Source organism: Eptatretus burgeri, chromosome 10 (assembly GCF_056783735.1).
Source record: "Eptatretus burgeri isolate ZD-2024b chromosome 10, Ebu_testis_v1, whole genome shotgun sequence".
In the NCBI taxonomy this organism is placed as follows: Eukaryota; Metazoa; Chordata; class Myxini; order Myxiniformes; family Myxinidae; genus Eptatretus; species Eptatretus burgeri.
This window is the reverse complement of record NC_140970.1, coordinates 63,484,978-63,499,913: the sequence shown is the minus strand read 5'-3', so window position 1 is coordinate 63,499,913 and position 14,936 is coordinate 63,484,978. Positions and strand designations below refer to the sequence as shown.

The 14,936-nt window shown below is 39.7% G+C and overlaps 1 protein-coding gene across 6 annotated transcripts in view; it reads right to left on the bottom strand.

Annotated features, from left to right (window-relative positions):
- Positions 1-14,936, bottom strand: part of LOC147018715 (2-hydroxyacylsphingosine 1-beta-galactosyltransferase-like) — a 118,321-nt gene that overhangs the window by 48,497 nt on the left and 54,888 nt on the right. For all 6 annotated transcript variants that reach the window (XM_085898701.1, XM_085898704.1, XM_085898705.1 and 3 more), the window contains 2 exons: positions 2,527-2,829; positions 1,757-2,311 (listed from right to left, as the gene is read on the bottom strand). In XM_085898701.1, coding sequence (XP_085754827.1) covers positions 1,757-2,311; positions 2,527-2,829 — 858 coding nt within the window. The remainder of the gene's footprint in view (positions 1-1,756; positions 2,312-2,526; positions 2,830-14,936) is intronic.

Sequence of the window (14,936 nt, the reverse complement as noted above, 5' to 3'; positions counted from 1 at the left end):
AATCCTTGGCTATCGCTGGTCAGATTTTGTGTCCAATGAGCGGTTGCTGAGAGAGACTCGGATGAGATTTGTTACCTGCATGGTCCGTGAGCATCAGTTGCGGCTGTATGGACATGTGGCTCGTTTTCCTGACGCTGATCCTGCTCACCAGATTCTCTCAGCGAGGGAGTCTCGTGAGTGGAGGAGGCCAATGGGCTGACCACGTGCCTCGTAGTTGCAGCAGGTTGACCAGCATCTCAAGGAGATGGGGATGGGCCTGGCATCTGCCTGGGGGAAGGCCAGACGGAGGCCCTGGAGTACCGGCGGAAAGTGGATGCAGCGACGCACTGTTCTGGCACATGCTCCCATACCTGACCTGACCTTGACCTTGACCTTCAATCGTGTCAAAAGTCATACCGTCGTGCATCACTCATCGACCCCTACCTACATACCAAGTTTCATCAAGATCATGCGAATTTTTGACTGTATCACATTGATGATTTTTCCAACTTTGAAGACACATGACTCGATAACCAGGACGAATTTTAAAAAACCTGCCCAACCAAATTTAGATATTGTTTCATGTTATCAGAATCCGAAGGAATTTCAAAGATCGGATCATAAACGGCAGAGAAGATAGATTTTGAAAATGGACGGTTTCGCAACTTTGGAGTGACCTTGACGTTGACCTACAATCGGGTCAAAGGTCATACCATCGTGCATCCCTCAGACATCTACCCACATAATCATGTAAATATAAAGAAAATCGAAAGGAAAAAAATGGGGAAGTATGGACGGACGGGCATCGAGACTGGTTTTATTAGGTCATCCAGTTAGAGATGACCTAAAATTGTGTTTGGGTTCCCCTTTAAAGGTCCATGGGATCTAATGTCTGTCAGTGGTCTGAAGTGTTTAATATGTCTGAAGGGGATAAAAGGAGGTCGAAAGAGTTCAGGGTTCCAAAGTGTTTGAAGTGCCCAAAGGATCTTAAAATATCTACAGCATCGAAAGGGTATTTTCCAATAGTAGTTAGGTGCCTAAAGGCGTGTCGGGATCTGAAGGTTCAAAACGGTCTAATGGGCTACAGGGACGAAAAGAGTATAAAGGTCGAAAGGGTGCAAGGGGTTTTAAGGTCTTTAAGGGGTCTCAAAAGATCTAATCATATAAAGGGTCGACAGGGCCTAAAGAGCCAAGGGGTCAAAGCAGAATGTTTAAAAAAGGTACATTCCAAAAGTACGCAATTAATAGGCATCCTCACAGTGGTGCAAGTGATGTTCAAACAGTACGTAATTCAGAGACATTTGAAATTAGAAACATTACACATGCTCGCAGTGCACGTACGTAGTTCAACTTTGTCCACAGACAGATATGAATGGCATATTACAGTACGTATACAAGATATCCAGACTTGTACCAAGTCATGGCAACAATGAAAATGTTCTGCCCAAGCAAGTGTGCAAACTCCAATATTAACCCTCTGATGCAACACAACTTGACAACACAACTTTGAAAATTAAAAAGCTAATACATCTACAAAACAGCAAGTTTCACATTTACAATTAAATAAATAACAGGTCTAGTTGATGCCAACATGGCCTTTAGTGTATTAACAACACCAATAATCAAATTTTGCTGCAGGAGATGGTAAAAGGGAGGAGGGTGGCAGAACGTGTTACATCCACTTGCAAAACATTGGACACCTTGCTGTCCAGCATATCAATACCACTGTAATAAATGTTTCACTAAAACAGTGTTCGTGACCTGTAATTGTTCTTACTTGAGGTAGCAGCTGAGCAGGTCTTGTGAGCACCCCACCAACAAAAACAACGTGTGGTAGTGTTGGACGAGGGAACTCCAGTGCCAAATCTGTGCAGAGCATGAAGACCGCAGATTTCTCTATAATGGTGGCCATAGGTAGTGCTGGGACCGTGTTGTGCTGAGCCAATATTCGGTCATAGCGTGGAAAGATGAGCCAGCGGGTTCCTATTCGGCTCACAATGTAGAATGCGCCATTTTTCAGGCGCTGCCAGAGCCCCATCTCATCTGTGAGCTCAGAGTTGAATTCTGGGACATAGGACAAAGGCGCAGGTGCGCCGATCTCTGCTGGAAACCAGAGTCCAGTGGAAAACATAGCATGTGGAACACCAAGGACATGTGCCAACACAAACCCACATATTTCATTGGGATCCACAAGGATGAGGTCAAACGCCTCATTTTGCAGGCGACCGAGTAGATCCGCATCTCCCATCATGATGTCGCAGTTCTTAGAGTAATGATCGAGGATATCCAGGAGCTCCAAAGATGTTAAGCGACCTGAAAGAATGTTTTGAACCTAAAACAATGACAGACAACTGGAATTAGCACGAAAAATAGCAGCAAATCATCGTTTGCTTTTAAAATTGAATGTCAATCTGACCTCTGACCTGAAGCCAGATATCGATTAAAATTTATATGGAACTACAAAAAGGTAAAGAAAAATAAATCCAGTATTTATAGCTATCATCATTGTTACAGATTACAGAATTTCCAAGGAAGAATTGCGTGTACCTTTGTCTGTAGAAAAGCATCAGCAGAATTTGAGTCAAAAAGGCCCGGGTAGCGCTGGACACGAAAAATGGGCGAGTTGGGAACATTGCGTCCTTCAGAGACTATAAAGACCATGATATGACCTTTGTGATGCAGGGTATGAGCCAAATGCTGGAATATATAAAGATGGCTCTCAAACATAATTGGAGGGACAACCCCAATCTTCGCACCATTAATAGGGGGCACCAGCCAATAGAACAGAGTGCAGAAGGTAGCAAGAGTGCAGCCTAACACCATGATGACAGAACAGTCCTGATGAAAACCCTGAAATTAGGACAATGAAAAGGGTATAAGTAACCATGAACACAAGGAATTTAAATATATAGATAATCGTGAAAGGATACAGCAGCATGAGTAGTAGAAAAGTTGTCAATTTTGATGCACTAAATAATTTAACATTGACAGGTAGTTAAGGCCCAGTCACACCTTGACGTTTGAGCCAGCTTATGCCGATTTTTTGAAAAATTTGTCTAAAACGCTGGCACACATCGAATACGTTATGGATAAGTTTTGGAAACATTGAGAGCACGCTGAAAAACACTGCCATACGTCGTAGTACGCTGGCTTTCATTGTTGTACTTTGCGGTTGTCCTCAAATTTTAGCATGCTTGAAATTTTACGACTTATGCCAGCGTATGACTCACAAGTTCCGCTATGCTGGCCATAAGTTGTAGGCACGAGTAGGGTGAGTATACTGATTCTGGCTCACTTTTCCCCATGTAAATGAATGGGCGATTTTCAGCGATTCATATTTTTTTTTCCCTAAAAAGTAAACCCCCTTTTTATCCCAAGGTATATTTATTTGTCTCCCCTTTTAACCTAAGGACACTTTTTTCAAATAACCAAATCAATAAGATAATGATTTGTTCAAGTAACAAGGTAGTAATGTGATTTGTTAAAGGTGATTCTGAAGAAATATCTGAAACATGTAAGCCTCGGGACACTCTTTTTCAAATAACCAATGCATAATGTTTAGCTCACTCATTAAACCTATAAAGATTTGTTCATTCTCAAATTCCTTCAATAGTTTAATTTTCTTTGCACAATAATCGCCATCTAAAATATTTGAATCTTTATATTTTTCAAGATACCCCTTTTGTGTCATTAGGAAATGATATACTTCTCTTAATGATCTCATCTGACCACCTCCTGAGTTGCATATCATTTTTTTGCATAAACCACGCCATAAACAAGTTTTGTTTCAAATGTTTTCAGTTCGTGCCGTGAAAATGAGGAAGTGTTTTGCGACACAGTCGTGCTGTGAAAATGAGGAAGTGTTTTGGGAAAGTCATGCTGTGAAAAAATACGAAGTATTCTGTGAGAGACAAGGCCTCATGTTTATATTTTAAATCAGAACACTAACAGGCTTTTAAACGTAAGTTTAATCAAAATCATTTGGAGCATTTTAATTTTGTTTTTAAAATCAGTCGTACTACTTGAGAATGTATCGCCCACGTATTTCCCAAGCTGTCTCGCCCGAAGCGTCATTTCCTGTGGCCACACCCGATGATTAGGCAATTTCCTCATCGCTGCCTTATAAGTGATTCGCCAGACAAAGTTTCTGCCAGACAGGATTTTCATTTTTACCACCTTGTACCAATGGTTCTCAACTGAGACATGAACTATCTTTCTTCTGACGAAGAAAACAGCTCACCACAAAGTTGGTAAGTTTGAACGATGAAGCAATTGATTATAAATTAAATCGTGATAATGCTAAAATATATATATATATATATATATATATATATATATATATATATATATATATATATATATATATATATATATATATATAAATATATATATATATTTTCCTGGCAGGTCCTTGGAAGAAGAGCAGTTTACATATCACGACGAGGTGAATGGAAATTAATGCTCTTATTGAAGAGGTTAATCATCTTAGAAGAGTATTGAAAAACATTTTTAATGACTGGCACGAAGTCTCATCACGGCCTCTGATCTCGAGTGAATTAAACCAACGGTGAGACGTGTGTGTGTGTGTGTGTGTGTGTGTGTGTGTGTGTGTGTGTGTGTGTGTGTGTGTGTGTGTGTGTGTGTGTGTGTGTGTGTGTGTGTGTGTGTGTGTGTGTGTGTGTGTGTGTGTGTGTGTGTGTGTGTTTCTCTCCGTTTGTCTCTCTGTCTGTCTTTCTCTCCATCTACACCCTTGACTCATTATTTTATTTTTTTCAGCTCGATCACACAACATAAACTGTTGAAGGAATCTGGCACAACACATGATTTTCTGGAGGTAAATGTTTCTGAATTATTATTTAGTTATATCACTCTCTCTTTAGAATGTAGCCTTATGGTTGTTGGTTGCATCATTAGTTTGGACGCGGTTATGCCAGTACACTGGAATTCATTTTATTGGTCTCGGAAGGATGACAGGCTGAGTCGGCCTCCTGGTGTGTTAATTCAGTGGTCAACGAGGCTTGAACTTAGAACCAACACCAGGCTTATTAATATTACCATGTAATTATCTTTATAAAACCTAATTATTATCCACTTTTTGTTTCAAAACAGAATATGGTGTCTGAGTTTCGAAATCACAAGACATCTGAAGAAGATTGCTGGGAAAGATTATACATTCTCGCAAATTAATATTTAATATTTTCAATTTTGATTAATTATATTTGTTTTGTTTACAATTATTTGATTTTGAATTACAAAAAGAGAATGAAGACATGAAGAGGAGAGGGAGGGAGGGAGGGAGGGAGGGGGGAGGTGCGCTCCCCCAATGACCCATCACTCCCTCATCCCACCCTCTCCCCTCCCCATGTGTGTGTGGGGAAGGGTGGGGTGGGATGAGGGAAGTGGTGGGTCAAAGGTGGGGGGCACACAGGGGGGATGAAGGGGGTGGGGCTTGTGTGGGAGGGATTTGTGTGGGAGGGGCTTATGTGGGTGGGGCTTATGTGGGCAGGGCGTGTGTGGGAGGGTTTATGTGGGCGGGGCTTGTGTGGGGTTTATGTGGGTGGGGTTTATGTGGGTGCGGCTTGTATGGGCACAGGGTTTATGTGGGTGGGGCTTGTGTGGGCGGGGATTCGGTGGGGTTTATGTGGGCGGGACTTCGGTGGGTTTGTGTGGGCGCGGTTTATGTGAGTGGGGCTTGTGTGGGCACAGGGTTTATGTGGGAGGGGTTTATGTGGATGAGGTTTATGTCGATAAATGGATGGGTGGAGCTTGTGTGGATGGGTGGAGAATGTTTCAATTAAATAAACATGTTGCGTGTGGGGAACTAATCACCAATTATGTGAATATGATGAATGTGGGTGGAGCTTGTGTGGGGTTTGTGTGTGTGGAGCCTGTGTGGGGTTTGTGTGTGTGGAGCCTGTGTGGGGTTTGTGTGTGTGGAGCCTGTGTGGGGTTTGTGTGTGTGGAGCCTGTGTGGGGTTTGTGTGTGTGGAGCTTGTGTGGGGGGGGGTTTATGTGGAGCTTGTGTGGGGTGGGGTTTATGTGGAGCTTGTGTGGGGTGGGGTTTATGTGGAGCTTGTGTGGGGTGGGGTTTATGTGTAGCTTGTGTGGGGTGGGGTTTGTGTGGAGCTTTTGTGGGGTGGGGTTTGTGTGGAGCTTTTGTGGGGTGGGGTTTATGTGGGTGGGGTTTGTGTCAGCAGAGTCAAAAAAAAATTCAATTTATCTTTGTCTTTTGTAATTCCTGTGAATAAAATGAACCTAAAATATCTTCCCCTTCTAAATCATATATCTTATAAGTCCAAGGAACCGTATCTATTACATAAACAATTTTTTTAAGTTTGTTCGTCCATCGTTTAATATAACCTTTTTCAAAATGAGATTTCCACCTATATATTCTTACGATATCACCAACTTTGAACTTAGGTTTTCTGACATTAATCTCTTTTTCATATTTTAATTTTGTAAATGTTTCTGATGGTTTCATATTTGTTGACGTGTGAATCGTGTCATTATACTTATCCACAATATCCTGAATAAAAGATGACCATTGTTGTGAACCGAGTTGTGTGAATTTTTTATATAGTCTCTCTTTTAAGGTACGATTAAAACGTTCAACAACGGCCTTCCCTTCATTAAAAAGGTACTGTACAATGTAATACTGTTATTTTTTAGAAAATTCATAAATGTCTTGTTATAAAACTCTCCACCCTCATCAGTCCACAATTTTTTAGGTTTTCTCTTACTTTTATTAAATATCTGTTGAAAGGCTAACATAAGAGTATTACCTGTTTTTTTTTTTTTTTTTAAAGGGCCAACCCATGCGTATCTACTCCTCAAATCAATAACGGTTAAAGCATACTTGTACCCCTTATCATTACTGAGTTCAATCAAATCAGCGGACCAGATATAATCAACTTCCTTGGAATAAGCCTTCCTTCTCTGAAACTTTGTGAATATTGGTTTATGTAAATCATCAGCTAATTGCTCTTCAAACTTAATGACATCATTAGAGCCTATAAGTTTTTTGACTTTCCAAGTCCAAGTTTCAATTTAGCCCTGATCATCTTCTTCACAATGAAGAGATCAACGTTTTCTCTCAAGGTTGGATTTTGTATCAGAGACAAATTATACAACATTTCTCTACCGGCTTCATGCTTTTCTTCTGACGTTGTGGTATTCCCATAATCAATATCCTGCCTCATGCACACTTCATCAACCCTATTGATGGGTTTACTCCATGCTTTTGGATTATCTGCCTCATCTAATCTTTTATCCAAGTTTGTGCCTGGACCACACAAAGAATACCCTGATAGATGTAATTCCCTTGGTATTGCAGTAGTTGTAAATTTACTTCCTGATAAAAACTTTTGGATATCTCAGAGTTTGTGTTTGGAGATAAATTGATTTTTTTTTGAACCACACACCGAACAAAGACCTTTTTGTATAACCCTGCTATTTTTACTTTTAACATATGAAATATTTTTAGTATTAGTTTTCTTTTTACATTTGAGACAATCTCATTTATTTATGAGAAACATTCCTACAGAGAGCGAAAACATTTTAGTTTCCAACATGCACATTTGAATCTTAATTTTTAAAACATAAAGAATCCTTAGAAATGCCTTCACTCTCTCCTCCATTTATTTAAGAAAAAATTGAAAAAAAAAAAAAAAAACGATTTGTTTTTTGGTTTGGTTTTTTTGGTTTGGAAAAAAAAAAAAACTAACAGCTTGGTTTCATATTTATTCAGTCTCACTCTTTCCTTCCTCTCCTCCCTCTCCTCCCTCTCCTCCTTCTCTCTCTCCTCCTCTTTCTTCTCCCTCTCCTCCTTTTCCTCCTCTTCAACTGCCTCATCCCTTACTATCCTTGAATCACTTACACCCCATAGAATATCATACATATATTCATCAGGATTTCTTGTTATTCCTGTATGCAAAATAATTTTTTTTTACAACAGGAAACCAATAAAATTTCTTTGGAATTTCTAAAAGAGCCTTACGTTTTCTTAACTTTATAATTTTTTCATTATTTAACATTCTAATTAAATCTAAAGTTGTCAGTTTAACAACATCAGTATAATGCCAATTTTTTATTGAAAATACCTCATTCTTATGTTGTAGAACATATTTATTAAAATACCGAATACCCTTTTCTTGAAGGTATGCTTGGACACAGAAATGATAATTTTCTTGAAGCCTTATTGCCGTCATTTATGGATTAGAAATATATGTTAGAATAATATTATGACACGAAACACCTCCCCATCTTCCCAGAGCTAAATCATTTTGTATTTCCTTACTTATTATATATAATCCTGTTCTTTCTGTTTTCATGATATAAACTATGGCAAAACCATAATTAACTTTACCCTTATTAAATTCTTTTATTTGTTGTTTACTAATCATGGCTCCACAAAACTCATTCTCGATACCAAGTGGATAATATTCTTCCTTACGAGACTGATTTAATTGTTCCAGGTCTTCAAGGTCAATTTTAAATGACCAATTATACTCTAAATATCATTCATATCATACCTCCATTGTTCTATTCTCATGCAAACGATACGCCCTTCTTTATGAAAATTTATTTTAATTCAAACTGTGAATTCTGTATGACCTGGTGATAAAATCAACACTTCTGTATCTTTGGAATACATGGCCGTTTTATTTTAGGATATATATTGTGATAAATCGCTTAATCTCACCAAGTCATTCGCGTCAGTCGGGCTTGGATAATTTTTTAATTTACAAGCATTTTTCATATTAATATTTTTTGTTATACTATATTTATATCGTTCAGCCTGTGCCTTTGTGTAATAATTTGATAAATCAATATCCAATTCTTGGGATACACCAAAGATAGAACCATCTTTACCAACATGTCATTTATGTTAGATTAAAAATAATGTCATAAAAATTTTTTATTTTTGTCGAGTTGAAATAACACCTACAGACATAATTGACCACAGCACTTGGAATTTAATTCTTGGACTTGAAATGTTTGAGAAACACCATTCTGTAAGAATTTTATGACTTCAACAGGTGGTGGAAAACCAAAACAATCAAAATAATATTTGTCTTGATTATTAAAAATACAAACCCAATGAGAACCATTCCCATTATTATCTAAGTTCATAATAATATTCTTTGTATGTTTAGGCACATTTGTTCATTCATCTCTCATACAAATAACCACATTATGAATTTTTAATTTCTTATAATATTTGCAAGTTGTAAATTTGATGTTGTATTCTTTCCAAATTATTTAAACCACTGATCAATGCTGATTATTTATTAGAAAGATATAATCCATTACCCCTTTTAGTTAATTTTACACCTGCTTGTGCGATAGAAGAAAGCATATCTCGAACTAACAAGCTCACTTTATCAGGCAGACCTTCAAGTTTTTCAGCAAAATCTACAATTACACCACTTCCAATTTGTTTCTCCAACTCTTTGTTATGTCTTTCCAATTATTTTTGAGCCTGGAGTTGAACCTTCCTTTCGTTGGCAGTTTTTACCGCTGTTGAAATACCACCCATCAATGCTCCAACCGCATTTAAACCAGCAAATAAAGGAATTAGAAATGGGAGAAATCCTCCACTCTTCTCTCTTATTGAATATTTTTTCAACATTGGTTTTGTCATTTTAATTTTAAGTGAGCCAGTATCGTTCAAGATTTTAACCTGTTCTCTTGTGAGTAAAACATCAATTCTTACTGCTACTTTTCTCTGAATTGTATTAATGTTAATCGTACAAGGCTTTTGATTTTAAACACAAGATGATAGTTTATGAAGATTGATTTGTTAGGGGCACAGAGTAGGAGCGCAGCTGCGCGGACATTGCAGCTTGCCCGCCATCGCGTCACGAGGATGCGGGTAAGACATTTTCGGTCTCGTGGACCTGGCCGCTCCTCCAGGCTCCGTGCACATTTGGTCCATGGACCTGTCTGCCTCCTTGCCTGTGAGGGTGGCTTTCGTTTCCTTTGCTTTTGAATGAATGCTGTGGCGCCGTCTGTCAAGTATAATTGTTTAAGTGTTGTAAATAATCATAGTCGGTAGTAGTGCTTTTCCTTTTGATGCATTTTGTCTTGACTGTTATATGTGCATTACTGTATGACTGTGAATACGTGCTTGTCTGTGTGTGTGTAATAAAGTGCTTGATTGTTGAACTGTTTCCCGTTTCGTTGCGTCTTTTTCCCTTATTTGAAAGTTCCATCTTGCATCACGTAAGGGATTGGTAGTGGGTTTGAAACACCCGATGAGTAATCTGAACCATCGAGGTCGACGATAACTCCGCTCGGTTATCTCTGCAGCACGGAACGAGCCACTTAAGCGGTTCGTGTCCCAAGTCGACCTGCGGCGAGGTACGATCGCCCGGTCGACCACTCGCGCAGGTACTTGGGTGGAATTTGGCGAGCAACCCTATCCTGCGTGGGTGGGCAATTGGTACGATCGTGGTGAGGTTAAACCCCGCCCGTGACTGGCTCCTGGCGGTAGTTCCCGGAGGGTCATGACTGAATTGTCCATTCTGGTGGGCGACGTGTCGCGATTTGAGTTATGTGGCTGATCGCACGCCAGGCGGGCCGGAGTTCGTAACAATATTATATTATAACCGCACAAGAAATCGAAGTGTCAACATCACTGTCATACCGAAGAGAGAAAAAAACAAAAACCAGGGAGTCTGGTACACTGACGCTAACCATTACCTCGACTTATGAGTAACTTGCAAGTAACTTTTGTCAACGTGTGCCAACGATCACATATCGTGCATACAACTTATTCCCATCGTATGCGGAACGTGTGAAGCATACGGCAAGTACATCGTAAAAATTTCAAGACGTACTCCACTTACTACGACGTATGATAGCGTACTTTAGCGTTCTATTCACATATACCAAACTTACCCATATCGTATTCGACGTGCGCCAGCATTTTAGACGCATTTTTCAGAGGTCAGCATACGCTGGCAAGACCGTCAAGGTGTGACTGCGATGTTGACACTTCCATTTCTCCAGCGGTTACGATTTGAGTCATTGTGCAGCAGCCTTTTAATAGGCTATGCCACGTGATCGTTGGCGATACGTGTAGCGCGCTATGCATAAGTTAGACTATCATTGGGCATAGGTTGTGAACGCCGACAACAGGCTAAGCATTCGTTGGTATAAGTTATCTACAAGACAACGAAATGTTCTGTGTCCATTACTAATATGTTATGCATACGACCGAATCTTTAAAAAAACATCAAAAGTTCAGTGTAATCCAGAGTTTTACATACATTTTGATACGTTGCCATTGCTGGCTAAAACGTCAAGGTGTGACTGGGCCTTTACCGAGGAACAAGGCTTTCCAAGCTGCCACCCTGAGACAGTGAACATGCCACTCTGAGATTGTAACCTAGCAATGGAATGTCTCACTGACTGGCAACCTGTGACAAATTTTAACAAAGAAGAAACTCAATAAAAAAAATCTTTAAACAAAAAAACAAATAAACAAGAGCAAAGAAAAAAAGAGCAATCAGAGATTGCAAACCCTCACCAGGACTTCTTTTGAGTGGTGTCTTTTTATAGGTTTTCATGTAAATCCAATATGGCGGCCAAACCATGTGACCTATGATGTCACATGTGTGACTTGTTCCTCATAGATAGGCGGTCATATGTGTAAAGTTTCGCCTCAATCTTTTCAGAGAAGAAGATTTTTGAAGGTTTAAAAAAAAAATAAAACAAACAAGTCTGAAGACGACGATGGTTCACGAGCGGTATTTGACGATGCAGATTGTTTCAGAAGTCAAGGATAAGACAATGTGATAATTTTTGACCAAGTTATAAAAATGATCAACATGATGTGGTACGAGTGACAGTTTTATTAGCTGCAAAATGTAGAAAACCCAGTTTCGTTCAACAACTATCAAAATTTGACCTTTGCATAACCTTTAAAGGTCACAAACAATGTTGTGGACATTAAAATAAGGAAACAGGATACATGCTGTAGCTTATTGGAGTTGGTTCGTCAAAGAAGGTCGAAAACCCGGTTTGATTCCCACAACTTTGAAAATTTGACCTTTGTGGCCTTTAAAGGTCAAAGGTCAAGGATTATGACCTTTGGTGCAAAACTTCCTCTGGAACATTCCAGGAACAATATAACATCATATAGGCTATATGGCATTTCGCACTCCTCGGATTATCCATACTTTGATGAAATCAGCGTAAAAACAAACTTGAAGGGGGGCGCCACGGGCAAGGTGTTCGAGATAGAGCAAAATGGTTGAAATACTTCAAGTGGGGAATGACCTCAAGATTATGCATAAAAAAATATTGTCATCCGAGCTCTCAAAGTTTTGGCGGTCGTATGATTTTTATGTCAAAACTCACAATTTTTCTAAGTTTTTGACCTTGTGACGAAAATGAAAAATCGGTCAATGGCAAGTTTTAGATAATTAATTTTCTATTCAAATACCGAAGAACCCATTCCATTCAGTAAATTCCCTTGGAGAAGATAGATTTTTAATCCGACTACCCCCTATAAATGGTTATTTTTTGGGCGTGGCTCTGCTCACAATGGGCGTAGCTACGCCCTCATCCAGGAAAACACAGCTAGACATTGATATCGAACACATAACCAAGTTTCATCAAGATCGGATCAAAGTCCACGGAGTTATGCTCTGGACAGACACACAGACATAACAAATATAGTGGTCACTCTGGCTGGCGCTCGTGAACCAAAAAAAAAAATCACGCCTGATCGTATCTACATGTGAAGTCAGTCGACTCGTTGCGATTGACTTCTTCCCATCCATTGTTACAGTCCATCATTCTGAACAACTGTGGGCCCTACCCCTTTTTCTGTGCTCAATACCTAAAATCCACGATTGTAATAAGCTTTACAGCTGATGACAAACACAAATTAATTTTGACGATGGGGAACAAGAATGTGCCTAATGCTGGCTTTTATGCTAATGTGAAATGATGAACCCAGGTCTAATCATGGCAAAATGTTCTGAGAAAAATAATTTCCCTCTATCTGGTAGCATTCTTGGAGCCATTACAATAGCCACAAGTTGCCTTTTTCTTAAATACGAGGTCAATTTGTACCCGTATTGTACGAACCCTGAATGAATGATCGTTTCCACATTTCCATCATCGACATCCAGTTATTCAGCTTGTTGACACGTCGTATTGCAGCGATTCTCCAAAACTAATTGTTCACATTCAAATGCTTCCTTGAGTGACAACAGTTGATTGCATGACACGCAAGATAGGGCAACTGATAAACAACAAATTTTGAATTCACTGCACCATTTAAACACATAACTATGTACGAAAGACGTGCGTCATGACCAAGTTGTGCAGTCTCCTGAGAATTTCAGCTGCGTTGATATTCTCCCTTCACAAGGAACTGAATGATGCACCTCTGGACCACACCACACCTGACTGCTGCCCACCATCAAATGCGGAATTTGTGCTGTTGGTGGTCTTATTGAATGTAAACTTACACAGTAAGAAACTATCAGCGAAGTTTCAGTAAGTTTGTTGATTATTATTTATGTGAATGCTTTTTGTCCCGTTTGTGTTAGTTATTGCATTTACCTTGAAGTAATCTTCTTTTTAGTGGAAATTGAGATCATAATGTCATCATCCAAATTGTAGATGCTGCCAATCGCTTCCATCAAATATATGTTTAATTTTTAAAAGTTAGAACTTTGAAACCTTGACTGCTCTGGGATCATTTCCTGCCTTTCTTGTAGACTTGGTGGAGTTTTTTTTCCCCCAACTTATTCGATTGCCCATACTTTATGGGATTCCTTTTGAGCATCTTTTTACACTTTTTGTAGCACCTGAAACATTTCCCACGATACAATCAGCTGAACTTAATCATTATTTTTTTTACAATTGTTGGACCAACACTCATGAGAGTATCAATTATCCCATCTCCTATATTTCTGAACAAGCAAATACAACCAGTCGCCTCGCTGCCGGGATTACTAAAGGGGAGGATGGGGGAAGATGGGGAAAATGAGCGAGGAGGAGTGTGTGGGAGTGAGGAGGGAGGGAGAGCGAGGAGGGGTGTGGAGCGAGGAAGGGTGTGGGGGCAAGGAGGGATGGGGAGCGGAGGGAGAGTGGTGGGGGATGGGGAGCGGAGGGAGAGTGGTGGGAGAAGGAGCGAGGAGGGGTGGGGGAAGGAGGGAGGAGGGGTGGGGGAAGGAAAGACAGTGTGAGGTGAGAGGAAGGGAAGGCAGACGTGTGGTGGAACATCAATTACAATTCATACTGTCTCATCAAAATGATTCTGCAAAGAATAACAGTGAAGATGGAAACAAAATAATGTCTGAAATCCATTTTCTACTGGTCATATTATAAATACCGCCCGGAGACAAACAATGCCCAAACATGTCCAGAGAAACACTGTCCGGACATGTACGGCGATAAACACCATCCGAAGACAAACATGGACACATCCAGAGACAATTACTGCCTGGACACATCTGGAGACAAACAGACATGGTCCAGAGACAAACATAATCGAGAGATATACAATGCCCGGACACAAACTCCATCCAGAGACAAATACTGCCTGGACACATCTGAAGATAAATCACCATCCACAACATGGTCAGAGACATAGAGGTGGGGGAGGGGATTTAGCAGAGAGAAAATGTTGTGCTTTATGAAGACACACACACAAACACACACACTTTGGCCAATATTGACAATTTTTCAGGAATTGGCAGATTTGAGTCAGTGTAATTACCAACTATAGTATGTACTGTATACAACCCAAAAACCTTGAGTAGCTTTCACCAAAAAAAAAGATGCTGCATTTATGTAGACATTTCAAGGAGATGTGCACAAATATTAATCTTTCAAGGAGATGTGCACAAACAGCTGCATGTGCAAGAAAAAAAAAACAGCACAAACAGCACAGAAAAAAATAATTGGCTCGGTATTTTAGAAAATACATCAAT